General features: G+C 42.3%; 1 protein-coding gene across 3 annotated transcripts in view; it reads left to right on the top strand.

The window, feature by feature from the left end:
- Positions 1 to 25,766, top strand: part of PLCE1 (phospholipase C epsilon 1) — a 353,887-nt gene that overhangs the window by 235,283 nt on the left and 92,838 nt on the right. For all 3 annotated transcript variants that reach the window (XM_037143005.2, XM_037143006.2, XM_037143003.2), the window contains exon 5: positions 23,838 to 23,983. In XM_037143005.2, coding sequence (XP_036998900.2) covers positions 23,838 to 23,983 — 146 coding nt within the window. The remainder of the gene's footprint in view (positions 1 to 23,837; positions 23,984 to 25,766) is intronic.

Here is a 25,766-nt window from a genome sequence, read left to right as displayed (position 1 = left end):
GTTCTGGGGTCTGGAGATGCCAGGGTGGAAAAACGGACAGAATTTTCTACCCACAGAGATTATATTCTAGTTAGGTGGAGACAGATGATAAGTAAAGTATATGACATAATAAGTGCTAGGGAGAAAAATAAAATAGGGAAGACTAATGGGGCAGTTAGGGAAGGGTGGCTATTGCTATTGTAACCTGTAGGGTGGGAAGTGAAGTCCTCACTGAGACACTCATGTGAGTAAAGACAGGAAGGAGTTGAGGGAGAGAGTTATCTGAACATCTGCAGGAAGAGCAGTCACACAAAGGAAACAGTAAAAGTACATGGTGTGAGGAGATGGGGTGTGGTGGGACCATGACTAGCACATTCGAGGATCAGCAAGGTCAGTGGCTGGAGTGGAGAGGGCTGCAGAGGAATGGAGGAGAGCAGTAGGAGGTGAGGTCAGACACTGGATGGTATACAGTTTTGTAGGCCATTGTAAGGACTTTCAGTTTTAACCAGAACGATATGGGAGGTCATTGGTAGGTTTTACCAAATTGTACATATTCTTTTCTGACTTGTTCTTTCATTCAGCCTTGTTTTTGAAATGCATTCATATTGATATGTGTAGCTATGGTTGATTCATTTTCATTGTTCTATATTATTTTGCTGGGGACTCTACCCTTCTACCATTGAAAAACAGTTGAGTTGTTTCTCTCTCTCTCTCTCTCTCTCCTTTTACCATCATGGAGACACGTCTCTTCTGTTTGCAGTTGTGAGGATCCTATGCACCTTACTGTCATACTGAAATGATTTGAGAAGTTGAAAGACAGGAACCCTATAGGTTATCCTGTTTCTTTTGTGAACAGCTGGAATTTGTACCATTAATGGGCCAGTTCTGTGCAATATAGTCTTTTTTTTTAGCAGTACAGTACTTTTATTTATAAAAATACCAAATATCAGTTTGACCCTGAAAATACCTGGTGATAAAGTGTGTCCTATATTAAGCACATCATTATAGGGGTGAAAGAGATTGTAAATTCATGCTTATCTTTTTTTTTTTTTTAAGATTTTATTTATTTATCTTTAGAGGGGAAGGGAAAGGGAGAGGGAGAGAAACATCAATGTATGGTTGCCTTTCATGCGTCCCCTGCTGGGAATTGGCCTGCAAGGAACTGGCCTGCAACCCAGGCATGTGCCCTGACTGGGAATCGAACCGCGACTGTCTGGTTCGCAGGCCCGTGCTCAATCCACTGAGCTACACCAGCCAGGGCAATGCTTATCTTTTTTTTAATAATGAAAGTATGTATTGGGTTGGTCAAAAAGTTCATTTAGTTTTTTTTTTTTTAAGTAAATTTATTTATTTATTTTTGAATTGTTTATGCTGTTACAGTTGTTCTATTCCCCCCTTCATTCCCCTCCACCCTGCCCCCCCAACCCCACCATTACCCCCCTTTAGCTTATGTCCATGTGTCTCAAGTCCTTTAGGTTCTATATTTCCCATACTATTCTTGCCCCCCCCCATCTATTTTCTATCTACTGTCTATGCTACTTGTTTTCTGTACCTTCTCTCCCCGTCTCCTCCTCCCACTCCCCTGTTGCTAACCCTCCTTGAGATCTTCATTTCTATGTTTCCACTCCTGATCTAGCTGTCCTTTTAGTTTGCTTTCGTTTTAGGTGTGGTTGTTAATAACTGTGAGTTTGTTGTCCTTTCACTGTTCATGTTTCTTTAACTTCTTTTTCTTAGATAAGTCCCTTTAACATTTCATATAATAAGGGCTTGGTGATGATGAACTCCTTGAATTTGGTCTTATCTGAGAAGCACCTTATCTGTCCTTCCGTTCTAAATGAAAGTTTTGCTGGGTAGAGCAATCTTGGTTGTAGGTCTTTAGATTTCATGACTTGGAATATTTCTTTCCAGCCCCTTCTTGCCTGTAAGGTCTCTTTTGAGAAATCTGCTGACAGTCTGATGGGGACTCCTTTGTAGGTGATTGTCCCCTTAGCTCTTGCTGCTTCCAGGATTCTCTCCTTCGTTTTAATTTTGGCTAATGTAATTATGATATGCCTTGGTGTGTTTCTTCTTGAGTCCAACTTTTTTGGTACTCTCTGGGCTTCTTGGATTTCTTGGAAGTCTGTTTCCTTTGCCAGATTGGGGAAATTTTCTTTTATTATTTGTTCAAATAGTTTTTCCACTGGTGGTTGTGTCTTTCCCCCCTTCTGGTACCCCTATAATTCGGATATTGGAGTGTTTATAGATGTCCTGGAGGTTCCTAAGCTTCTCCTCATTTTTCTGAATTCTTATATCTTCATTCCTTTCTGATTGATCATTTTTTTCTTCCTTCTGGTTCACTCCATTGATTTGAGTCCCAGTTTTTTTTTTCATCTCTATGGGTTTCCTGTGGAATTCCATTCATTTCCCTTAATTTAGCCTCCATATGTTTCTCTAATTTGTGGCTATAGTCCACCAGATCTGTGAGGAAGCTGATGACTAGTGTTTTAAACTGTGCGTCTGAGAGATTTGCTATTTCTTCGTCACTTAGATTTATCTCCGGGGCTTTGAGGTCCCCCTGCGACATTTTTGGTCTGTTCTGGCCCTTTAAGTGAGAGAAGCGGCGCCTTGGAGTCCCAGGTTGCTGGGTTGTGACGCTGTATGTGGGGGCGTGGTCAGAGCGGATAAATGGCGCCGGTCCGACCGCTCACTCCCTCACCCGCGCGCAACCGGGCAACCACAGTCAACTCGCTGCCACCGCCTCCCCACTGACTCCTCCGTAGTCGCTCACCCGGTGGGCCGCTCGGTCGCTCACTAGGTCCAATCCTGGGTTTGGAACCCGTGCGACTGGATTCGCGCGTCTGGATTCCGCGCCCGGGTCGATCAAGCCCTCCTTTGTAGCTCCTCACCTGACGCCGGTTTTGCCCCTTACCGGTCGGGCCGAAGAATTTGTTGTTAGCGGACTTCCGAAAAGTTCAGTTTTCCATGTTCTGGTTGTGTTTTCTGTTGCTAATATTTAGTTGTCCCTAAACTTGGTTGTGTGAGGAGGCAAGGCACATCTACCTAAACCTCCATCTTGGCGGAACTTCATTTAGTTTTTTTCATACGATGGATCAAGTAGTGCTTAGTTATCTTTACCTTCATTCAAAACAATTTTGTTAGGTTGTATTGTGACAGTTGTCATATCAGCGTGCATTTAAAAAAATCAAAATTGGTGAATTTTTGTGCAGCCATTTCAATACTGAAGATGGAAGAAGATATGCAACATTTTCAGAGTATTATTAATACTCTGTAAATGTAAAGTATTATTAACTTTATTATTTCAAGAAAGTTAAAAATGCAACTGCAATGCAAAAAAAGACTTGTACAGTATATGGAAAAGGTGCTGTGACTGATCGAATGTGTCGAAAATGGTCTGTGAAGTTTTATGATACTGTTGATATTTTGACCAAATAATTCTTTGCTGTGAGGCTGTCTTATGCATTGGAAGATGTTTGCTGCACTCCTGGCCTCTACCCACTAGAAACCAATAGTGGGAGATAGCTGACATACTCAGAATATCCAAATCAATAAAGTTATTGGTGAAAGTGAAAATTGTGTCTTATATTTTATGGACAAAACTAAATGGACTTTTTTACCAACCCAGTAATTTATATATTCATTCACAACTTTGCACTATCCTGCGCATTTAAAAAAATTTTTCAAGTGCAGCTTACTTTCACTATTATTTTGTGATATCCCTTTGTAATAATTCAGAAGGAATGTGAGAGTCCTGAAATCTGTTGAGATATATATATCTTAGCCCCATGGGTGGTTCCTGGCCATGTATCAACCAATGGTAGATAGTGAACAAATCTATGTGGCTAAACATTTGATATTGCTGTTAACAAATAGCAAAGTGGTCAGTAAAGCATACTTTCTCCTTGGTTAGAGATTGAGGGGTTAGACCAGGGTGGTGGTATTGAAGTGATGTTCTGAGGAGCCCCAGGGCACAGGTGGCAAACACAAAGCCCGTGGGCCAAATCCAGCCCCCACCTTGTTTTATCCAGCCCTGCACCTTGTTTCTATGTGGCAGCAGCACTCTAGCTCCTTGCCTCTAGTTAAGGAGTAGTTACTCTTATACAGTCCTAAAATTATACTCAGCCCTTTGAAGACAACCTCGAGGCTGATATGGCCCCCAGTGAAAATGAGTTTGACACCCCTGCCCTAGGGAATATTTCTTGAAGAGACTCGGTCTCACTTCCTACTTAGGCTGTCTTCATCTGGAGCAGCTGTGCTTAGTCAGTGTGGTGTGCTGGGCTTCCCTGTAAAGTCCTGGGGTCCCCAGGACTAAGTGAAACTGTTTGACTAAGTGACCAGTAAAGGTTTTTACAACTTTATTTAATTGTTGTTCAAGTACAATTTTCTGTCTTTTACTCCCATTCCAGCCCACCCCCTCAGTGCTCCCCACCTCCCTCCCATTTCCCCCCCTTAGTTGTTGTCCATGTGTCCTTTATACTAGTGTCTTTACAACTCTGAAGTTCAGCATTCTCCCTCTCTCTCTTTCTCTCTCATTTTAATGTTTACTTTTGTGTTATTAAATGTTTTAATTAAAAATGACAATTATGAATTTACTAACCATTGTAACTCAAATGTAAGGCAGCTTTGAACCATTTACAAGGGATGACTAGCCTTCCCTAAGAATATTAAAAATAAGAGTGAAACATCTTGTTATGCTAAGAAATAAGGAAATGCTCAAACATGATGAAGAAGATATGTCCAAAGGACCCAGGAGCCCCTTTGAGACAATTTCAGCTTTGTTATGATATTCATAAATTCCAGTGTGGTGAAAATTTTTCAGTCCATGCACCTATACATATTTTTAAAAATAAATACACATACATACATATATGAGAATAGAAAGCTTGTTCTTACCAAGGAAACACAAATATATATAAATATATATATATTTATATATCCACTGTGGTGGATATATAAATTACCATTTGGCAGCCATCACAGAGGTAGGTAGTCCACCCAGGTGGTAATAATTAATAAAATGCAGGTGGACTGAGGGTTGATAAAGAACAGGATTTCAGTGCAAATTTGGGTATATCTCCTCACAAAATAATAATCAATTATCAGGAACAAATGGGGCTTTGTTGTGTAGAAACCTGCCTGCATGATCAAGATTCCTATGACCACATGGTGTGAAGTGTAGACATCGTGTGCCCTGTGATGTGATGCACCGAGCCGAGCACGGCTTTGCTCTAAGGCAATCCCGCCAAGACAGTGTAACCTAAATCTGCTGATGAGAAAATATCCGGCAGATCCAGGTTGAGGACCCCCCACAGAACTTAAGGCCTAATATCTTTGAAACTGCAGAGGACATGACAGACATGGAAATATGGAGGATTATTCCCGATTGGAAGAGACTGAAGAGAGCAGAGAACAAAATGCAATGTGTGGTTCCCCAGACCAGCAGCGCAGCCACACCTGGGAGACTTGTTGGGAGTAAAGATTCTTTCACCACCACTCACACCACAGAGCTACCAAAGCAGAAGCTGCATTTTAGCAAAATCCCCAGTGATTCCTATGTGCATTTAAGCAAACTTGAAAGAATGGCCGAGGGTCCTACATCAGCAGTTCCAAGCTTGATCAGAATCACTTTAGGAGAACTTTGTAAAAGGACAAATTCCTACCTCCTTTTCCCAGATCTGCTGAATTAGACGCTCCATGGCGTAGTCTGCAATGTGGTATTTTAAAGAAACTCTCATGGTGGTTCTGATACCAAGACACATTTAGGAAGCACCAGGCTCCAAATAGCATGTCATATGTATAAGCGACCAAAGCAGGATTCCTTCCATGTGGGCCTCGAAACACACAGTGGACAGTCATTACCACGACTCCTTCCACAAGCACCAAAACATGACCCCAAACCATACTCAAGTGCCAGGGTGGAATGTGAATAAATATTGCCTGTGCACATTTCAGGACTTTTCCAGAACATTTAAGTGGATTTGAAAAATACTTTTTAAAAGATTGTTTGTCCAAACACCATACTCTTTCCAGTCCTTGTTTGGCGTAGAGTTTAATCAGATTTAAAATGGTGAGTGTTCTTTGTAAGGCTGTGTGTTTTCTTCCAGGGCATGTAAAACAAGACATCTGGGTTTTATCATTAAAATACTAAAACATGTCCAGCATTTTTAGGAAATCTGGGCCTGAGTTTATATGCTACAGGTGTTAGATATATTAGATAAAAAGCTATAGTCCATTCATTTAGAGTTAAAAGGAAAAAAAGTTATGCATATCAATTTTGTTTCAGAAAAATATTTGACTACAACATTTAAGGTTTTGGCTATGTTTTCCAACACTTATGAAATTAGGAGAAAATAAAAAGAAATATTTTTGTCAACCCTATATAAAAAATATCTGTTCAGATATCCTTTGTTTTATATATAGTACACTTGACTTTTATCTACTCATAGCAAAATTTGCTTTTGCTCTCATATTAACGTCTGCCAATTTATCTGTAGTACCTCATGGACATAGAAAGTATCTTTCTTTACTAATTTTTTCTATGCCACAGGATATAAAATATAAGAATATAGAATTTAAAGAGTGAATCTGGGTGCAATGTAGGCTCATTCTATGCATGAGTCTAAGGCATGGTGCTGTCCAGTTCACTGTGGAATGGAGAGGCCAGGGAGGGGACTGTGGAATGGAATGGCAAGAGAAACATAATGAAGCATTAATTCAAAAATTATAATTTCTAAGTTGAAAAAAATACCAGATTAAATAGAGGTGACTCACAAAACCAAATGCCATATCATAAAATCATTGAATACGTGCCTATTAATATTAGTCAAATTGGCTAAACTTTCTACTATACTTATAGAAGTATATAAAGCACCCCTGTTTTATTTCCTTCAATCCTACAGTTCTTTAAGATAGATGTTGCTCATAGGCCTGCTTTCAGTGGAAGGAAGAGAAGAGAAACTAATTGGTCCAGTATCACACAGTTAGTGAATGTTAGAGTTAACACTTGAATCCAGCACCCCTAACCTCAAACATAGGCTGCCCCCACTGAAAGAATATTTGTTCAGTCAACAACCCAGAAACATAATCTTGTTTTTGTTTTTGTTTGGTTTAGTTTGGGGGTTTTTGAATATAAGATATGCCACTCTTCAACACTTCAGTAGTGTTTTTACTTTTCAGTCTCTGCCATCTACATCCTAAGCACTTTCCAAGTAAATATTTCTCTAAAGAGCTTTCTCCAGCCACATAAAAAACATGCCTTTGCCCCTCTGGAGTGAAAACTCACCCTCTTTATAGGAGAAGCAAGACTTGTGTTTGACCCCCACCTCTTCTTGCCATAGCTTCATATAACCTTTAAATAATTGCCCCTCCTGACCCCTAACAGGTCTGTCTCTTTTATAGGAACTGTAAACACACCTCAAAAAACTATCAACACCCACAAATGTCTTTAACTGACTCTCCTGAAGAAAATGAATGGACTTCAACTTCAGCCCATTCAGAAAATCACTCCAAAGTCCTGTCAACCACATGGGTCAGTCTCCAAAATAAATCTCTTCTCACCTCAGCCTCCCCACATCCAAAGTTTTGAATTTCTACAGCTTCTATCATTTGGTTTGTGCCCACGGAGTGTTAATCAGGGTCCCCAGCCCAAACCCGATGCTGCCACCACCACCAGTGAGCAGCCGCTCTCTCCCTCCTGGAAACTCATCCTGGCGGGAATTTTCCCAGGAGGGCTCTTCCTGCCAGCACCCTCTCCTCTCAGAAGCAGAGGAAGTTTCTTGCCTCTTCCTTTGATTTCTCCTTTCATTCCTAATGAATACAAATAGCAACTGTACCAACTTTTGCTGTTTCCCATTTTCCTTCCAGCCTCCCTTCTAGAATTCTGCCCCAAAGCTACATTCTCCAGGGCCTTTTCCTTCCATAACCCCTTCTGCAGGACACAGCTGGAGTCCTCTCTTAATTGATGTTCAAGCCTCAGTATATCTGAAACTACAGGCAGGTCACCATTGAGGGTGGTGACATGGCAGGCCCTGTCCTGGGCAATCTAGTTTCCATTGCCCTGACTCTTCTCTCTTTTGTTTTGTAGGTTTTGCCCAGCTAGAACCCACTGCCACCATCTTTTAGGCTGCCTGAGTCAGTGTCTTTAGTAATTCCTGCAGCCCACCTTCTCACCATCAGACCAGGTTAGCTCCTGCCTGGCATGTACCCCTTGTTCACTGGGATGAACCTGCCTCTTAGGACCCACAGGCAGAGGGAGCGAGTGAGGGGTAGCGATGCATCCAGCCCTCCTCACAAGATAACAGAAGCCCAGCAGGTTGTGACTATAGAATATCCTGAGGTCAGGGGACCCAGAGTCTAGCCCTGGCACTGCCACTGACCAACTGAGTGACCTTGAACAAATCACCTAATCTCTCTGGTTCTTGGATTTCTTCATATATAGAATAAGGGGAATGAGCTAAATAACCTTTAAGGTTCTCTGGTTTGTTAGTTGTCACATTATGTAGTGGAACCACATGCCTAAAAGATTGTCTGCTCGGCTCCTTCCTCCTGACAGCCCTGGCTATGAAATAATGGTTGTGCACCTGCCTTAATCTCCTCATTTTGGATTATAAGAAAAAGTTTCTCATGTCTTGGTTTTAGAAATCTTCCAATTATTGATGTTGAATTTATGATACCAGTTGTAAAACTGTATGTGGCCATTTCTGACTATTTCTACTCCCCAAAGTCCACTCATACCACACAATTCCTAGAGATGAAGGGGTGTGTTATCAGGTTGGGCCAATGCAGAGAAAGGTATCCAGAATTGCCTGTGGAGCATGGAGAGATCCAGTGCCAATATTTCAGAACTTTCCAGGTAGATGTTAGTGCTCCTTTGGAAAAAAATACATGGTCAAGAGAATATGGAAAACTGAATATTAGCTCCTTCTTGGAGATTTACCATGCACACTAGCATATTTAAAGCTCTTCATCCTGCCAGTGAAGAAATTCTTAATCTTAATTAAGAAATCTCAATCTTTATCCCAACATTTCCCCAACTAATATGGCCCCAGACACTTTCTTCGCAAAATATTTAACATCTGGTAGAACATGTTCCCAGAACACAATTTAGGAGACTTTACCACAAAACATTGGTGACCCAACTTTGTCTGGGTCTTCAGAGCAGACAGGGGTAATGACAGCTGCTGGAATATTTATTGAGCACCTACTGTGTGTGGAACACATGGGAGTAATTCAGAATTGTCAGATCAAGTATCTGGCAGCAAAGATTTCAAAATCCAAAGCTGCAGAGAAGTAGGCGCACATGAATAAGTATGCCAGTCAACAAAGAAGACAAATGAAGTGTCGAATAGTACAGTTTGGAAGTGCTCAGGCCACTAGGCAGTTGTCAGACTTCCCAAATTGAATTTCCATGCTCTCCGCTGTCAGTGTCAAGTTCTTTGCTCCACCAGGGCAGTTACCATTCAGCCAGTGTGACGATATCATCACAGGACACTCATTGGTTATTTTTATAGATTAGGTAGTTGGTGAGGCACAGTGAGTACTTTTGTCCTGTGGGGAACATCCTAGAATTTTTGCCTTACATGTACCATTTGTTCAGAATTAGGATCAATTCTTTGCCCCAAAAAGATGACCTCCTTTTCACAAAGTGACAAAGACACTGAAATGGCCAATGTCACATGCTGTTGTTTAATCCCACTCTGAATCAGTGTGACTTCAGTCTGGTGTCCCATATGTTTCCTGGACACAGGGCGTCGGGTTCTCATGGTGGTTGCCTAGTAGGAACCTATTTGTGACTCACTCACGGCTATTTTTCCAAGCATTTCCCCTCCCCCACACTGTATCCTTGTGCGCTGCTGCGTTCTCAGACAGCCCTTGCCCAGATCCTCCTCCTCCATGTCCTGTTTCCCATCCCTCCCTGCCAACTTTCCTTACACTTTCTATTGATGTGGTTTTTTTTTTCTGAAACTTGGCTTGTCCACTTTCCACCTTCCCTCTGCCTCTACTATCTGGCATCTTAAAAGAAACCAAGGCTCATTCTTTCTGAGGGTTGAATCCTTGGGACATCCCTCTCTGCTAAACAGAGAAGAGGAGCTGGCACCGTAATACAAAGGCCAACAATGTTTCTACAAAGACGACCCCTTGAAGAAGGAGCTGCTCATTCATTTTTAATTATCAATACTAGTTGACATTTACTGAGTATGTACTCTGCTCTAAGCACCCGAGCTCTGTACTTATACTGTCTCTTCTATTAGTCATCGCACCCTTTATGATATGGAATATTTATTATTCCCATTCTATGAGTGAGAAATTGAATCTCAGGGGAGGTAAGGAACTTCCTCAAGGTCATAGAAGTAGTTTAAAAAAATAAGGCCAAGAAATGAACTTGCATTTCTTTGGCTTCAAATCCTGTGTTCTCTTTCCTCTCCCTGCCCCCATTCCCAAGGGAACAAAGAAGCTGAAGAGGCAGAATTCTGGTTTTCAGCAGATTTATTCCCTAAGAAGTTTCATTCACATGTTCTGCACAGATAACAGAGTTCATTATCTTCTTAATATTCTCCTATGTTGTATCTTCCTGTGTCCAGCAGGGCGAGGATGCAGTTGATCTGGGTGGGATACCATATCCTTTGTTTCTTCACACAGATTTGTCTTTAGGAGAACATATGCTAACACATGCAAATTATTTTATTCCCTTCCATTCTTTTCTTCCTGCTTGATCATTAGCATCAATTTAGTTGTTGACCTCCTGTTACCTGCTCACCATCTGCATTGCAGTCAGCAAGCATTTGCCATTGGACCCTAGGAGTGACATAGTGACTCATTGGGCTCACTTTTACTTTCCTGTGACAGGCATCCAGCTGCCCTGGGGCCCACAGTTATTCACAACAAGTCTTAGAACCTCCTGGATCTTCTCAGTGGCCCTGGAAGACAACCTTTGTTCTTCCCCGTTTTCCCCAGTAATGTGGTGTATGGCCAGGGACCTCCCCATCCAGGGGACCTAAGTAAGCAGGGAGGTCATTTCCTGCCCCTCACTTAGGGCACCTCAGAATGGGCTCTGCCCATTCCAGAGCAGATGCAAAGGCCACCATTACCTTTAGTCTCTGATACCCAATGATTTGAGGGAAAATGGAATCTTCCCATGATGGACCAAATTACCAGTAGGCCTTCTGTGTCATGGCTCCCTAGTACCTTCCCCAGCATTTGCCTCTGGAGCCACTTGGGTGAAGGGCAAGCTGACAGGTGATTACAGAATGGGGCAGTCAGCCTCACTTCTCCCACTGCAGCCCCCAGATCCCCTGGGCACTCAGGTGCTTGGACACTTCTGAGAAGGGCAGCAGCAACAGGGAGTTGGCTGCTGTGGCTGCTGTGCTCTGTGCATGACTCAAAACAAGAAGCTGTTAAGCACCTACCACTCTTACTGGACCTTTCACTAGGAAGTGTTTGTTTGCCTTCCTTCAAGGAGCTTGAACCTCAGTGGCAAGAGCCAGGAGGAAAATGGTCACAGCCTGGTGATAAAGTTATGTAATGCTCATTAACCATGTGAGAGTTCAAGAAAAGCTTCCTGGAGGAGGCAGTGTCTAGGCTACTCAGCTGAATGTAGGAATGGAAGGTGAAGGAGAAGTCAAGGACTGGTGTCAGGGTGTGCTTGTGGAGATTTGGGACCTAGCAGATGGCAATGGCCAGTTAATTCTTGGATATAAAGGACAAAAAATAGCTATTCAGAGACAGCAGTGGAGAGGTGGATAAAACCAGGGAAGTCAAAGGAAGTCATCTAAGGAGAGGAGGTAGCATAAGAAAAGATACAAGAAAGGCCAAGGACAGGGTTGCAGGGAATGCTGGCAGTCAAAAACTGACTCCCTACAGCAGAGAACAATACTATGAGAATGGGCTCTGGGGCTGGGCTGCCTCAGTTAGGAGTCTACCTCCACAGCTTACGAGCTGTGTGACCTTAAGCAAGTGATCAAACCTCTCTGTGCTTTCATTTAATCCATAAAATGGGGCGATAATGACATACACTTCTTTGGTTTGGTGTAGGATTAAATGAATACATGTTAAGCATTTTAATCAAAGACTAGTTAAGTAGACTGTATAAGAACAATTTGATAGCATTATTATTTTACTGATGTCACAAAAGGAAAAGCAACCTATGACAGAGTCCACCTTTCAGTGCCCACTGGCACTGCCCAGTTGAGATTCCCAGGGAGAAGTGAAAGAGAATGCCCATGGCACCCAAATCACAGCTGGGACAGGAAGGAACCAGTCATGCTGGGTGGTGCAGATGCCACCATTTCCGGGCAGGTCAGGGATAGTGTCTGTGATGCCCCCAGAGCAGTGCCCAGTGGATTATGAGTTCCCTGAGGGTGGGTACTCAGTAAAGATTTGCTCAGTGAAGATGTATTTGCTGAAGGTCCTGCAACTTAGCTAGAGTGAAGAGGCTGCAAGGATCAGAGAAAGCAGGTGGGCCACTTCAATGGTGACAGCACCTCAGGGAGCAAGTTTTGGGAAGGAATCTCCTGACTCGAATTTCTGTTTGGGACACTTAGCTGTCTCCAGTGGTGAGCTGCAGGGATGGAATCTCTCACAGGCCTTCTCCCAGACACTCCTTTCAATTCCAGACTCTTTAATTCAGGAGGACCCTGTCCTATTCTTTGTGTCATAGAAAACTTGGAGATTTAGACAGGTGACAGAACAGGAACGTTGGTAAACAACTGGCAAGCACCTATACCAAATTGTGTGTGTACTTCTCAGAATGCTAACATTCTGTCTGTTTCTGAAGGGGATGTGAGTCAGCTGCTCAGAGTTTTAAGCTGAACTCTTCATAGGCTTTTCTAAGGCATTTCTTTGCTCAGTATATCGGGCTAAAAGCTGTAATTAATTCACTCTTTGGTCTAATGCTTTTAAGAGAAAATGGAAAGTAGTAAAGCATGGTCGTTTAGAAGCACAAGCTTTTTCGATTTGGCTCATTCCTAGTTGACAGGTTGTGGAGTCTTGGGCAAGCTAGCAGAGAGGAACAGCCACTCTGAACCTCAGCTTCCTCATCTGTGAATGGGAACAGTATTAGCACCAGGTGTGGTGGCCTGAGGGGATTAAATTAAGTAAGTAGTGCCCCTCTCACAAGTGCATGCCCAATATGGGGAAGCTCTTGTCTTTGTAAGTATTATTAAACTCATTCAGAGAGAAAAAGAAATTGATTCATAAATGACCCTGCCACCTTAGGATCAGGATAGTTTGGAGCTAAGAACTCACTTATATCTAGAGGTCTTATGTAACTGCTTTTCTACATAGCCATGGGATTTAATCCCATTGTTAAAATGGGATGAAATAACAAAGACCCTATGCTAGGACTACCAATAAATACTTTCACAAAAGGGGAGAATATGCATGAAATGAGGCTTACTCTTAAGTACCATTTAATAATTGGTTTCAGAATGAATGATCCATTCAACAGAGTGTAGTTGAGAGAGGATAACACATTTTGCATAGCTGTTGGCAATTCTGGGCAGTTCATTTAACTAGAAGTATCATTTGTGTATGTAAATCAAAATATTAAAACAGTAAATAGCCATTAAAAAAAGAATGTTATCTTGCCACTTGTGACAACATGGATGGATCTCGAGGGTTATGCCAAGTGAGATAAGTCAGACACAGAAAGACAACTGTATGATCTCACTTATATGTGGAATTTAAAAACAAGAACAACAACAAAACCCAAGCTCATGGAGACAGAGGACAGATTGGTGGTTGTCAAAGAGATGGGAGGTCGTGGGACACAGGTGATTTACAAAACTCTAGTCATAAAACGAATTAGTCATGGATATAGGTAATGTGCAGCATGGTGACTACAGTTAATAACATTGAGCTGCATATTTGAAATTTGCTAAGAGAGTAGATCTTAAAAGTCTTCATCACAAGAAAAAAATTGTAACTAAGTAAGGTGATGGGTGCTAACTAGACTTATTGTGGTGACCACTTCACAACATAGGCAAATACAGAAGCATTCAGGTGTATGTTTTACACCTGATACTAGTAAAATGTTATATGTCAATTATATCTCAATTTTTAAAGAATGTAATGTAGTGTCACAAAAAGCAGGAAAGCAAAACATTTTTAAAACTTTGAATAAATTTATTCTTTATGCAAAAAGCAATTTAAAGTAATTAGGTCATGTGGAATTGAGGACTTGTCAAAGCCTCTAGAGTTCACATCTTGGGAATATTTACATGTTACTTATGACACTAACTGTTGATTAAATGGAACCAAAATAAAGAACAATATTTTTAAAAAAACAATAAATAATTCTAGTGAATTTAGAACCTATTTTTTCAATCATTAGGGAATTTTTAGTTGGAGCATTTGAGAATTAAGCAACTATCTAATACAAACTACAGGGAAGACATTCTGTAAACAATAGGAAGATAGCCAGAATTAAATGGTCTCTATCCTTGGGGTTTTGACAATTTAGATAAGGTGGCCATATATACAACTGACTTAATTGTAAGGCATAGCATGCTATCTTTCTTTTCCTATACTTGCTCCTACCCCTTCTTCCTCCATGCCTAACATAGTTCCTGGCAAATTCACAGGCATGCAATGCAGTAACTGTTTGTGGAAAGAATAAGCACTGTTTTAGAGATATAAATAAAGTGCTTTGGAAGGACAGCTGGGACCAAGGAGTGGTAGAAAGACTGGACTTCCAAAGATGGTAGCTTATGAATGAGTAAAGCTGGCCTTGTACCTACCCAGTCAAAATATCACCCATACTACTATTTAATTACTTGCTTGTGTTATTTCCTCCACAAGGCTCCAATACCACATCTGTCTTGTTTACTAGTGTCCAGCATGGTACATGGTGTATATAGATCCTGAGTATTTTTTAGAGGAAGGGGTCATCAGATATATTTATCAAGGCCTTTTCTTTGTTCACTTGCAAGTTAACAGCACCTCTGCTTAAACATGCTCAAACAAAGTAAGGGAACTTTTTGGTTTATGTGTCTGGGATCTTCATAGGGCTTTCTGTAGGTCTGGATCTAGAAATCTGACCAATGTCTCCAGGAACCCATCTTCACTCTGTGTGTGTATGTGTGTGTTTGGGGTGGGGGGGACTGATAGTCTCAGACAGACTGCTGATATTTGTGACAAAGACAGCTCATATCTTTACAGTTTATCTTTATTTATGCTGTTACAGTTTATGATTCCAACAAAAAGATTATGTCTCTTTTCCTGGATGTTTGGGTCATACTCTACTCACCTCTGAAAGCAAGGGAAGAGTAGCCCCATGTAATCTGTATAGATTAAGATGGAGAAAGGGTGGTTCAACTAAGAAATGTTGGAGACAGCCAAAGCAAAACAAATACATGAACAAAATCCTCTGTATATTCATAGCACAAGGAAATAGGTTGATCAATACCACAGAGATAGCAATAGGTGGAGAAGAGAAAATGATGCAAAATGTAATAGGATTGGAATGTCAGACAGGAGTGGTAGGCAACTCTGGAGGTCAATGCTGGAGATGTAAATTTAGATCAGATGGTGTCAGTTTTGAAGGCCAAAAAGTGTCCTGTAGACAGCTGTGATGCCATTTGAGGGGAAGGGAAATGTATTTAGGGCTTCTCCAGAAACCACCTTTAGGTGCCTCCCTTTTTCCCTCTGTGTCCTTCCTAAACAAACAGTCATTGGTAGAACCATGCCACACTAGACAAGGTGTTCAAGGAACTCTTCTGCACCCACTTCATGTCAAGGAGGATGTGTGTGTTACTTTCTGGCCACTGCAGACTCAGTACTGAGACCTCAGCATGAATAAGTCGGCCTCGACCATTAAGGAGCTTACAGTTGTCATAGATTGGTTTAGGACTAAATATTAGAAGTATACTTATATAAACATATATATAAATATGTACATATGTATGTATGTAAGTAGGTAGGTAGGTATAGGGGAGTGGGTGATTTAAATAGGAAAAAAAAAAGATAATGCCCAGTGAGGGGACAGGGAAGCCTTCAGAGAACAGAAATCTGTGTCACCCGTCTATTAGGAAAGGCTTGTGCTCAGGGCACAGACCCTGCTCAAGGCAATCCTAGAGTCTTCCTGGTCCAGCCTTGGACTTCTTCCTTCCTTGTAGTTAGGAATTGGGACTTACAGATTGCTCTCTTCTGAATTTCTGCATTCGGTTTCCTGGAATTCACCTCTCTACAGCTCAGCTAACGATATTAATAGAAGTAGAAGCAGCAGCAGCAGTAGTCACAGTAGCAAACATTTATTGAGCCCTTAACCACATACTCAGCCTCATGTTGTGATCTTTAGACACAATCTTCAGTTTCACCCTCACAATAATTTTATGAGGTAAATATTAATGTTTCCATTTTACTAAAAAGGGAATTGGGGCTGATGGGTTAGGTGGCTTGCCTCAGGAACCTGCACAAAGGAACAGTGGACCTGGGAGTAGAACGCAGGCCCACTCAACTCCAGTGCCCCATCCTCCACCGCTGTGATATGCTGTGCTGTGCTGTGATGTGCTGTACTGCACTGAACCCCCTGCCCCCAGTCTCTCCTTCTTGGTTCCAAACAGGTTACGGCCCCAGTCTCAGGCACAGTTACAAAGATGAAGATTCCGTCTTGCCTGAACAAGATACAGGGATGCAGAAAGGGTTGTCAAACCCCTGGGAGAGTTCTCAACCAAAGTATTCATGAGATGCACCAGAGAGTTACCTAAAAATGCAGGTTTTGGGGCCCTGCTCTTAGAGAGTGTGGTTTGTAGATCTGAGTGAGACCTTGGAAGCTGCATTTGAGCAAGCACCCTCCATCACCACCAGAGATTCTGATACCAGTGCTCCACATTTGGAAGAGTGCTGCCTAGGCAGATATGTGTCTGCCTGCCTGTCTGTCTGTCTGTCAGTTGTGTGGCATGCCTGTGCATGTCCACACTCTCTACCTCAAGGGTTGCTTTAGTAACCTCCAGGGAAGTCAGGTATATGTGCATTGCACATAAACTACTTGGGAGTAACTTTGTCTAGACTTCCATTGTCATCTTTAGACTTCACCATTTGAGCTCAGCCTTTGCAATTAGGGTAACCAGATACCCATTACAGAGGATCGTCTTTCTATAAAAACTTCTGCTCAGCATATTCAAAAACGTTTTTGGCACAAAGTCACTTGTCTCCTTTTTCTGGACCTGGGAACAGCAGTGGGAAGTGTTCAGGCCTCTTCCCAAATATAATCCCTGACCATTTGGAGGCTGAGAATCTTCTCTGCCCATGGCCTCCTGGGACTATGGGTGGCCTGCCTATCCATCAGAGGCACTGAGCATCCCCGCACTGGAGATGTGGGAAAGATGGTCTCAGTCCTTGAGGACATAAGGTCTAGTGGGGAAGAAAGAACAGGCCCATGTGAAAGAGTCAGGCACACAAACACTACAAAAATAAACCAGATGCAAATTCATGGAGCAAGGAGAATCCAAGTGTGGACGCAACTTTGGACTCCAGGTCCAACATTAAGTCAGAGAGAAGCAGGAAGAAGTTGAATCAGAAAAGCCTTCCTAGAGGAGGGCATATCCACTTATTTGCGATCTCTGACTGAGCATTTGTGTGGTGGGCATTGCTGCTGGTGAGCAGCATAGAGCTGCTGTCCGCCTTTTGGGGAACACAGTGCTGACTGCGCAGAGGCTGAGGTCAAGGAGACATGGAGCCACCATGTAACACACGGCATGTGGACCCAACCCAGAAGAGATGTCACAGTAGGCCTACTAATGAAAGTGATGCATGCCCTGACCTGTGTGGATCAGTTGGTCTGACGTTTTCCCAAAAACAAAAGGTCACTGGTTCAATTCCCAGTCAGGGTACATGCCTGGGTTACAGGCTCAGTCCTCGGTCAGGGATTATATAAGAGGCAACTAATTGATGTTTCTCTCCCTTTCTTACTCCCTTTCATCCCCTCTCTCTAAAAATAAATAAATCTTTAAGAAAGAAAAAAGAAAGTGATGCTTTCATCAGATTCCTGAAGGCAGCCTCACCCCTCCCTTCAGCTAAAAACCCAGGGAGAAGTACAAAGGAGGCCCTAGCCTAGGGCCTGCCTACCTTCTCTTTTCATCCTAGCATGTATACGTGTGTGTGCACACTGCAGGCCTCAAGTTTGAACTATCCATATGCCACTTCCCTACTGCCCCTTGGCCAGCCCTCAGGCCTAGAGTTATGACCTACCCTCAGGAGGACTGATCCAGATAAAAGGCCGTAACAGGCCCAGAAGTGGGCTTGGGCCCTTTGGACAGGGGATTCAGGAGTCCTGAGTCTACGGGGGTAAGTGACCTGGAAGTGGGTACACAGCCAGTAGGCAGTCTTGTTCCCTTCATGCACCGACTTCTCACTTGATAGAGAGGGGTACAGCTGGATCAGCTAGCATGGGGCTCAGAGCAGGGGCCCTGACTGCAGGGTCTAAAGACATTTCTGCCTTAAGGATAGGTTTTGCTAAATCCTCATTTGGTGGGGTGGGGTGGGGGGGTAAAGGTAAGCTTTCTTCTAGAAGGAATAACCAGTATAAGATCCCAGAGATGGGAAAAAAGCCTTAGTCACCTTCCAAAAAGCAGGATATGGGGGAGAGCTGGGTGAGGTAGGAGAATAGACAGGGGCCTGGTGGGCCATGGTAAGGACACATGGTGGACAAGAGAAAGGCCATTTTAAATGGAGTAAGAAGAACATTCCTTCCGAACTGAGCTTGTGTGATGCCAATAAGGTATCTGATGTGAGAGGAGACAGCAAGTTGTTCGGTTTGGCTAGGGGGAAGTGTCCTGAGAAAGGCGAGAGAAGGGGAAAGAAAATATCTGGAGGGGGCAACTGTGGAGGAGTCATAGGCATGGACCGAGGGGTCAGGATCATCAGGGTGAGCACAGAGCCTCTGGGGGGAACGCGCACAGAAGTGGTCTGGGGCCAGATTCTCTCTCTATTCTGTGCTGACTACAGAAATAAAGCAAAATAATTTGCCACATGTAACATCTTTCCACTTAGGGATGTACCCTGTGCTTGAGTTGTAGTACTTTATATGTGTGCGCTTTGTGTGTTTTTCTGTGTGGTTTATGTCTTGGAGATCTTTCTGGATTGGCAACACATCACATTTTCCACTTAGTAAACGTGACCGCAGTTTATGCCGTGGGCAGAGTTTTACAGTCGTTGCCAAATTCTTGTTTTCCTTTTGTTTCATTTATTTTTTGTAATTAGGGATGACACTCCCATTAATTAATGCCTGTGAAGTTACAGATACATTAGGCTGACATAAGTATTGTCGCTGAAGTCTGTAAGCAGATGTTGGGGTGTGTGTGTGTTTGTGATAACAGTGCTTACGTAATCTCATCAGCCAGGCCCTGGGGACTCACACTTGGAGATGGAACAGTTGGTTTAAATTAGGTTTCCATGTGAAATATGGTATCGTTATTTTTTTCCTAGCATTGTGGGAAAGTATATGGAAAATCATTTGACTGATAGGAAATAAATCTGGATGCTTGATCGGGATTGAGCCACAAACCACGTGGTGGTCTGTGCCTGCTCTGTGGAGCAGGACTCTCCAGGGGAAGACGAGTTAACCCTTTCAGACCACTGGACTAAGAAGTCACAGTGTGATACCAACATAGCCAGAAAGAACCACAACTTCCAGAGACATGATTTGCCATCAATTTCAACAACAAAAAAAAGGGGCTAAAGCCACAGAAAGGTATACCCAGAAGTCTCAAAAATTTATGCACTGGGCATCTTTAAAGAATCATTTTAATCCTTCATGATTTCATTTTTATTTGTAAGGAGATGGGTTTGAATTACTAGCTCAAAAAGTTGATGATTTTATGATTCTATGTGTTTGCTGATGACTTCCCACAGCAGGGTAGGGCTCATGAAAAACAAATCTCACTAAAGGAAAAACTGTACGGAAGCACCAAGGGACACTCAGTCTCTACTGGCAAAATAATTTCTTTATCTAGAGAGCCTGTTAACCAGGTACCCAGGTGAAGAGATAAGACATGGTGATAGTGAGCAAGGGCTTGCTTATAGCTGTAGGGGAGGGGTTGTCTCTGCAAATCCCAGAGGGAGCTATGTGCTTCAGGCAGTCCTAGGAGATTGGAATGAATGGTTATCTTTTTCCCAAGCAGCTCTAAATTCCTTGCAGGATGATCTGGACCAGGGCTCGTCCCAGGGGTCTGATGCCAAATCATTCTTTTGATGTTGCTTGAGGACCCAGTAAAGTCCAAAGCAGGTAGAGAGCAGAGGAACATACTCAGAGCCCACTGGGCTGGGCTGGGCCCATGGCAGAACAGTGGCTTGTCATATTTTTGCTTCAGCTGACTTCAGAAGGGAAGAGGCAGATTATAACTGCAGAGCTCCTGGCTGGTACCAGAGCATAATCCTATTTTATCACTGAAACTCCTTATTGCCATTATTTCCCAATTAGTTCCTGTATAGGAGAGGAAAAAGATGTTCAGCATCAGTCTCTTCTCTTCTGCTTTGTTCACTTCTTTCACCATTTTTGGTACTTCTTGGTATCTTTTCCTTTTATTCCAGCTCTGTCCTCTTACTGAGTGCTTAGAAGGACCTAACCAATGCCAAGTTGAAAGAAACTCACCCTTTATCAGGTGAAAGAGCACCAGACTGGATTTTAACATCAACAAGAATTGTGACCTGAGAAAAGTCACTTCTCCCACGAGCCATAGATTCCTGATCTGGAAAATGGGGTTGGATTGCCCTCTGTGGTTGCTGCCAGCAATAAATGCCTTTCATTCCTATCCATTTACAGCAGTATGCTATGCACCTTGGACTCTTTTTCCTGCAGTTGTCACGTCATGAGTCACCATGAACTCTGTGCTCAGGCCTCATTCTCACTCAGGCCAGGGAAGTGATTGCCTCCCCACGTTTCAACACTGTTGCTGAACCAAGTGCAGCTAATGACCCATGTGGGGTTAAGACAAGAGCTGTGGTTGTTAAAAACTGAGCTCATCAGCCCAGACATTAACCAGAATGGAGAAAGTAACTTAAGTGAATGCTAGTGTCCAAGAACCAAAGTAGAGCTAGCAGCAAAATAATCTTAGAGATTAAGCAGAGGATTTTGAGGCTGCATATCATAAAGGGGGTCTTAGTATTGGGTTGTTATTAAATATAATACTCTAATCTGTATAAAGATTTTTTCAAATCTTATATGATTTGAAAAAACAAATCATATTAGAATAAATTAAGCCTGGATCTGGAAAACATTAGAGTTTGTGTATACACATTCAGCATTTAGCAAGTGGTTAATAGTGCTCCCTCTGGGGCACGCATCTAAGCTCAAATTCAGACTTTACCACCTCTTTGTTTGGGGACTCTGAGCAAGCCTCTTAGGCCCTCTGTCCCTCAGTCTTCATCTATATAGAATTAGGATAATAATAGTCCCTGAGTCAGGATTATTGTGAAAGAAAAGTGAGTTAACATATGTAAATGTTTAGAGCAGTTCCTGGTTCATAGTAAGTGCTATGTAAATACTCTTCTCATTATTGTTTAATCATTTGGGGAGCCTAATAGATAATGCATCTGTAAAAGATAGTTCAAAATATGCCTTTTTTGTATTTTTCATTTGATATTATGTATTTTAATACTGATAAGTGCCTTTATTTATGGGCTAAGTGCACTGATTGCATTCAATCTTGCTGTCCATCAGTCAAATATATTAAAATCATTATCCTTAGGCCTTATTTTCTTATAGCTTCATGGAATTTTATGTATTAAGAGGGATTTCATGAATTATTTTTCATCTTCCTTATTTGTAAAATGAAGGTAAAGGACATAGAAAGCTTAAGTCACTTTGCCAGAATCCCTTTAGAGATTTAATAGTGTCTTGGCTGGGTCCTTCATTTTCTAATACTAAACTGGCATTTTATTTTTTTTTAATTTTTTTATTGATTATGCTGTTACAGTTGTTCTATTCCCCCTTTCATTCCCCTCACTCCCTACCCCCCATCCCCACCATTACCCCCCCTTTACTTTATGACCATGTGTCTCAAGTCCTTTAGATTCTATATTTCCTATGCTATTCTTGCCCCCCCCTTATATTTTCTATCTACTGTCTATGCTACTTATTTTCTGTACCTTCTCCCCCCTTCTCCTCCTCCCACTCCCCTGTTGCTAACCCTCCTTGAGATCTTCATTTCTATGTTTCCACTCCTGATCTAGCTGTCCTTTTAGTTTCCTTTTGTTTTAGATGTGGTTGTTAATAACTGTGAGTTTGCTGTCCTTTCACTGTTCATGTTTCTTTAACTTCTTTTTCTTAGATAAGTCCCTTTAACATTTCATATAATAAGGGCTTGGTGATGATGAACTCCTTGAATTTGATCTTATCTGAGAAGCACCTTATCTGTCCTTCCATTCTAAATGAAAGTTTTGCTGGATAGAGCAATCTTGGTTGTAGGTCTTTGGATTTCATGACTTGGAATACCTCTTTCCAGCCCCTTCTTGCCTGTAAGGTCTCTTTTGAGAAATCCACTGACAGTCTGATGGGGACTCCTTTGTAGGTGACTGTCCCCTTAGCTCTTGCTGCTTCTAGGATTCTCTCCTTCATTTTAATTTTGGCTAGTGTAATGATGATGTGCCTTGGTGTGTTCCTTCTTGGGTCCAACTTCTTTGGGACTCTCTGAGCTTCCTGGACTTCCTGGAAGTCTATTTCCTTTGCCAGATTAGGGAAATTCTCCTTTATTATTTGTTCAAATAAGTTTTTGACTGGTGGCTGTTCCTTTCCCCCTTCTGGTACCCCTATAATTCGGATGTTGGAGCATTTAAAGATGTCCTGGAGGTTCCTAAGACTCTCCTCATTTCTTTGAATTCTTGCTTCTTGACTCTTTTCTGTTTGGCCATTATTTGCTTTCTTCTGGTCCACTCCATTGATTTGAGTCCCAGTTTCCTTTTCATTGCTATTGGTGTCCTGTGCAATTCCATTCATTTCAATTAGTTTCGTCTTCATATATTTGTCTAATTTGTGGCTATAATCAACCAGTTCTGTGAGGATCCTGATGACCAGTGTTTTAAACTGTGTGTCTGAGAGTTTTGCTATTTCTTCATCGCTTAGATCTATGGGCTCTGGGGCTTTGAGATATTCTTGCGACATTTTTGGTCTGTTCTGGTCCTTTAAGTGTGAGAAGCGGCTGCCTTGGACTCCCAGGTCGCTGGGTTGTGACGCTGTATGTGGGGGCGTGGTCAGAGCGGGGAAATGGCGACCCCCTCTGCTGTTTCTCACATCTGGGTAGGGAGCAGCGCCTTAGGTGGTTCACCTGGTCCGGGCCACTCAAAGTTGCTGGGTTATGATGCTGTATGTGGAGGTGGGGTCAGAGCAGGGAAATGGTGGCGCCCTCCACTGCCGCTTGCCGAGGGGACCCGCTGGGCCCCGGTCCAACCGCCCACTTCCTCGCCTGTCCACCCACGCACAAATGCGCGACCACAGTCAACACGCAGCACCGCTCCCCGCTGTCTCCCCCACGGTCGCTTGCCTGGTCGCTCGCTCAGTCGCTCACTAGGTCCAACCCTGCGCCTGGATTCCACGCACTTGAGTCCGTCTGACCGAGTTTTCCTGTGCAACTCCGCTTCACCAGCCGCTGGTTTCGCCCCTTACCGGTCAGGCTGAAGAATTTGTTGTTAACGGGACTTCCGAAAAGTTCAATTTTCCGTGTTCTGGCTGTGTTTTCTGTTGCTAATATTTAGTTGTCTCTAAACTTGGTTGTGTGAGAAGGCACGGCACATCCACCTATGCCTACATCTTGGCGGAAGTCTCCCTAAACTGGTATTTTAAAAAAGAAAAACAGTTTTTTTGTGAAAAAAAAAATTGATCAAGCTTCCAGATCATAGTTTCAGTCAATGCCCCTCTCTGCATTTTCCAGGTGAGCTCCTGGGTGACATGGCTGATCCTCACGGCGGGCTCCATGGAGGAGAAGCGGGAGGTCTTCTCATACTTGGTGCATGTGGCCAAATGCTGCTGGAACATGGGCAACTACAACACTGTCATGGAGTTCTTGGCTGGCCTCAGGTATCTGGACACATTTCCTCTTACTAGTCACATGGCACTAAACTAATTGCCCAAAACATAATTGGTAGTGACCACCAAGTCAAATTATTCCATTAAGTACCCCTTGTTCTTGAGGGATTTTTTTAGCCTTTTATTGTATAACTTGAAAAGGAGTTTAGATATTACTCATGTCTGATAATCTCTGCCTTTGGGTTGGAGGTTGTTTTTAGAATACAGAGGAAATACATTGTCCACTGATAGCACCATAAGCCTTGCCCCTCCAGCATGCTGCAGAATTCAGCCCCAGTGGGCCATTCACAATCCCAGTTAGCTGTGTCTGCTCTGATCCCATGCTCTTGGCCAAGTTGAGTGAAATTACCTGGTTGCATAACTCTATCAACCTCATCACTGACCCCTGCCCTCTTCTTCCTGCCCTGTACACTCTACTGTTTCTCTTTCCAGCTCTGCCTTATGAATTGCCCAAGCACTGTAAGCTCCAAGCCATTGACTGCCCTCAGTGACAACATTGATAATAAGCATTCAATAATTTTAGCTTTCATTTTTTTTAACACTTGACTATGTGTCAAGCATTGGACTAATAAGCACACTTCATGCAATTAAATTTTTTAATTCCCAGAACAATTTTTTGATATAGATATCATTATTGTTACCTCTGTATACAAAAAAAGAAACTAATGTTAGCAGAAGTTAAGTCATTCATCCCACGTCACCTGGCATAGCGAGGACATGAATGCAGGCAGCCCAGAGTTTATGTCCTTCACCTCTGCGTTATTCTGTTCTTATGCCTTCTCCATCAAGCTAATAAGATCACCATTCTGTCAGTAAAGTTTCTTTTGCCTTATTCCCTTTCAAACTCAGTTACCTGGCATGAAGTGACTACCTTTACTCTTATGGGTAAGAAGAGCCTGAGTTGTCAAGTCAGAATAACAAGGAATCAAATACTGATTCCCCACAGAATAGCTATGTGATCTGAGTGAGTTACTTGACCTCACTAAGCCTCAGTTTCTACATCTGTAAAATGGGGTAATAATAAAAAGTACCTACCTCTTGATGTAGGATTTAGTGAGATAATATATTTAGCAGGTATATCTGGCATACAGTAAGGCTTCATAAAGACAACTGTCATTGTTATTGTCTGACATCATTCACCTTCCCAGTGAGAGTTCTGAGTAGAAATAGATCTTGCTTCATAACATTATAAGGATTTTTCTTTGATTCTCCAGTGATGGGACTCATATTTCGGGGAGAAAAGGAAAATTCTCAGAGTTGGACTTTTTTTTTGTTTTTTTGAACTTTCTTAACTAAGAATAAATTCATGTCATTGACATTTAAAATGGTCATATAAATGTGCCAGTTGTGGCTCAAAAGAAGAAAAAAATACAAAAATACTGGGAGAATAAGAGGCTGTATATTTGATTCTCTTTGTCATAGATTTTTTAAATTAATTTATTTAATTGTTGTTCAAGCACAGTTTTTTGTCTTTTACTCCTATCCCAGCCCCCCCCAGTACTTCCTACCTCCCTCCCATTTCCACCCCCTCCCATTTCCACCCCCTCCCATTTCCACCCCCTTAGTTTTTGTCCATGTGTCCTTTATCGATTTTCTTTAAAGAACCTGTATTGCTTTAAAAAAAGAATATTCATATTATGATAAATTAGTTCTATTTTAATGATGCTCATCCTTCTGTGTTTGGCAAGTTGGTGCTCACTGTGGGCTGTGGCCTCACTTTCTTCTGGACATCACTGTCCTCACAGCATGGTGGCTGGCTCCCTCCAAAGTGAGT

Source organism: Artibeus jamaicensis, unplaced genomic scaffold, assembly GCF_021234435.1.
Source record: "Artibeus jamaicensis isolate MK-2021 breed Jamaican fruit bat unplaced genomic scaffold, CSHL_Jam_final contig_332, whole genome shotgun sequence".
Lineage (NCBI taxonomy): Eukaryota > Metazoa > Chordata > Mammalia > Chiroptera > Phyllostomidae > Artibeus > Artibeus jamaicensis.
This window is presented reverse-complemented; position numbering and strand designations above follow the sequence as displayed.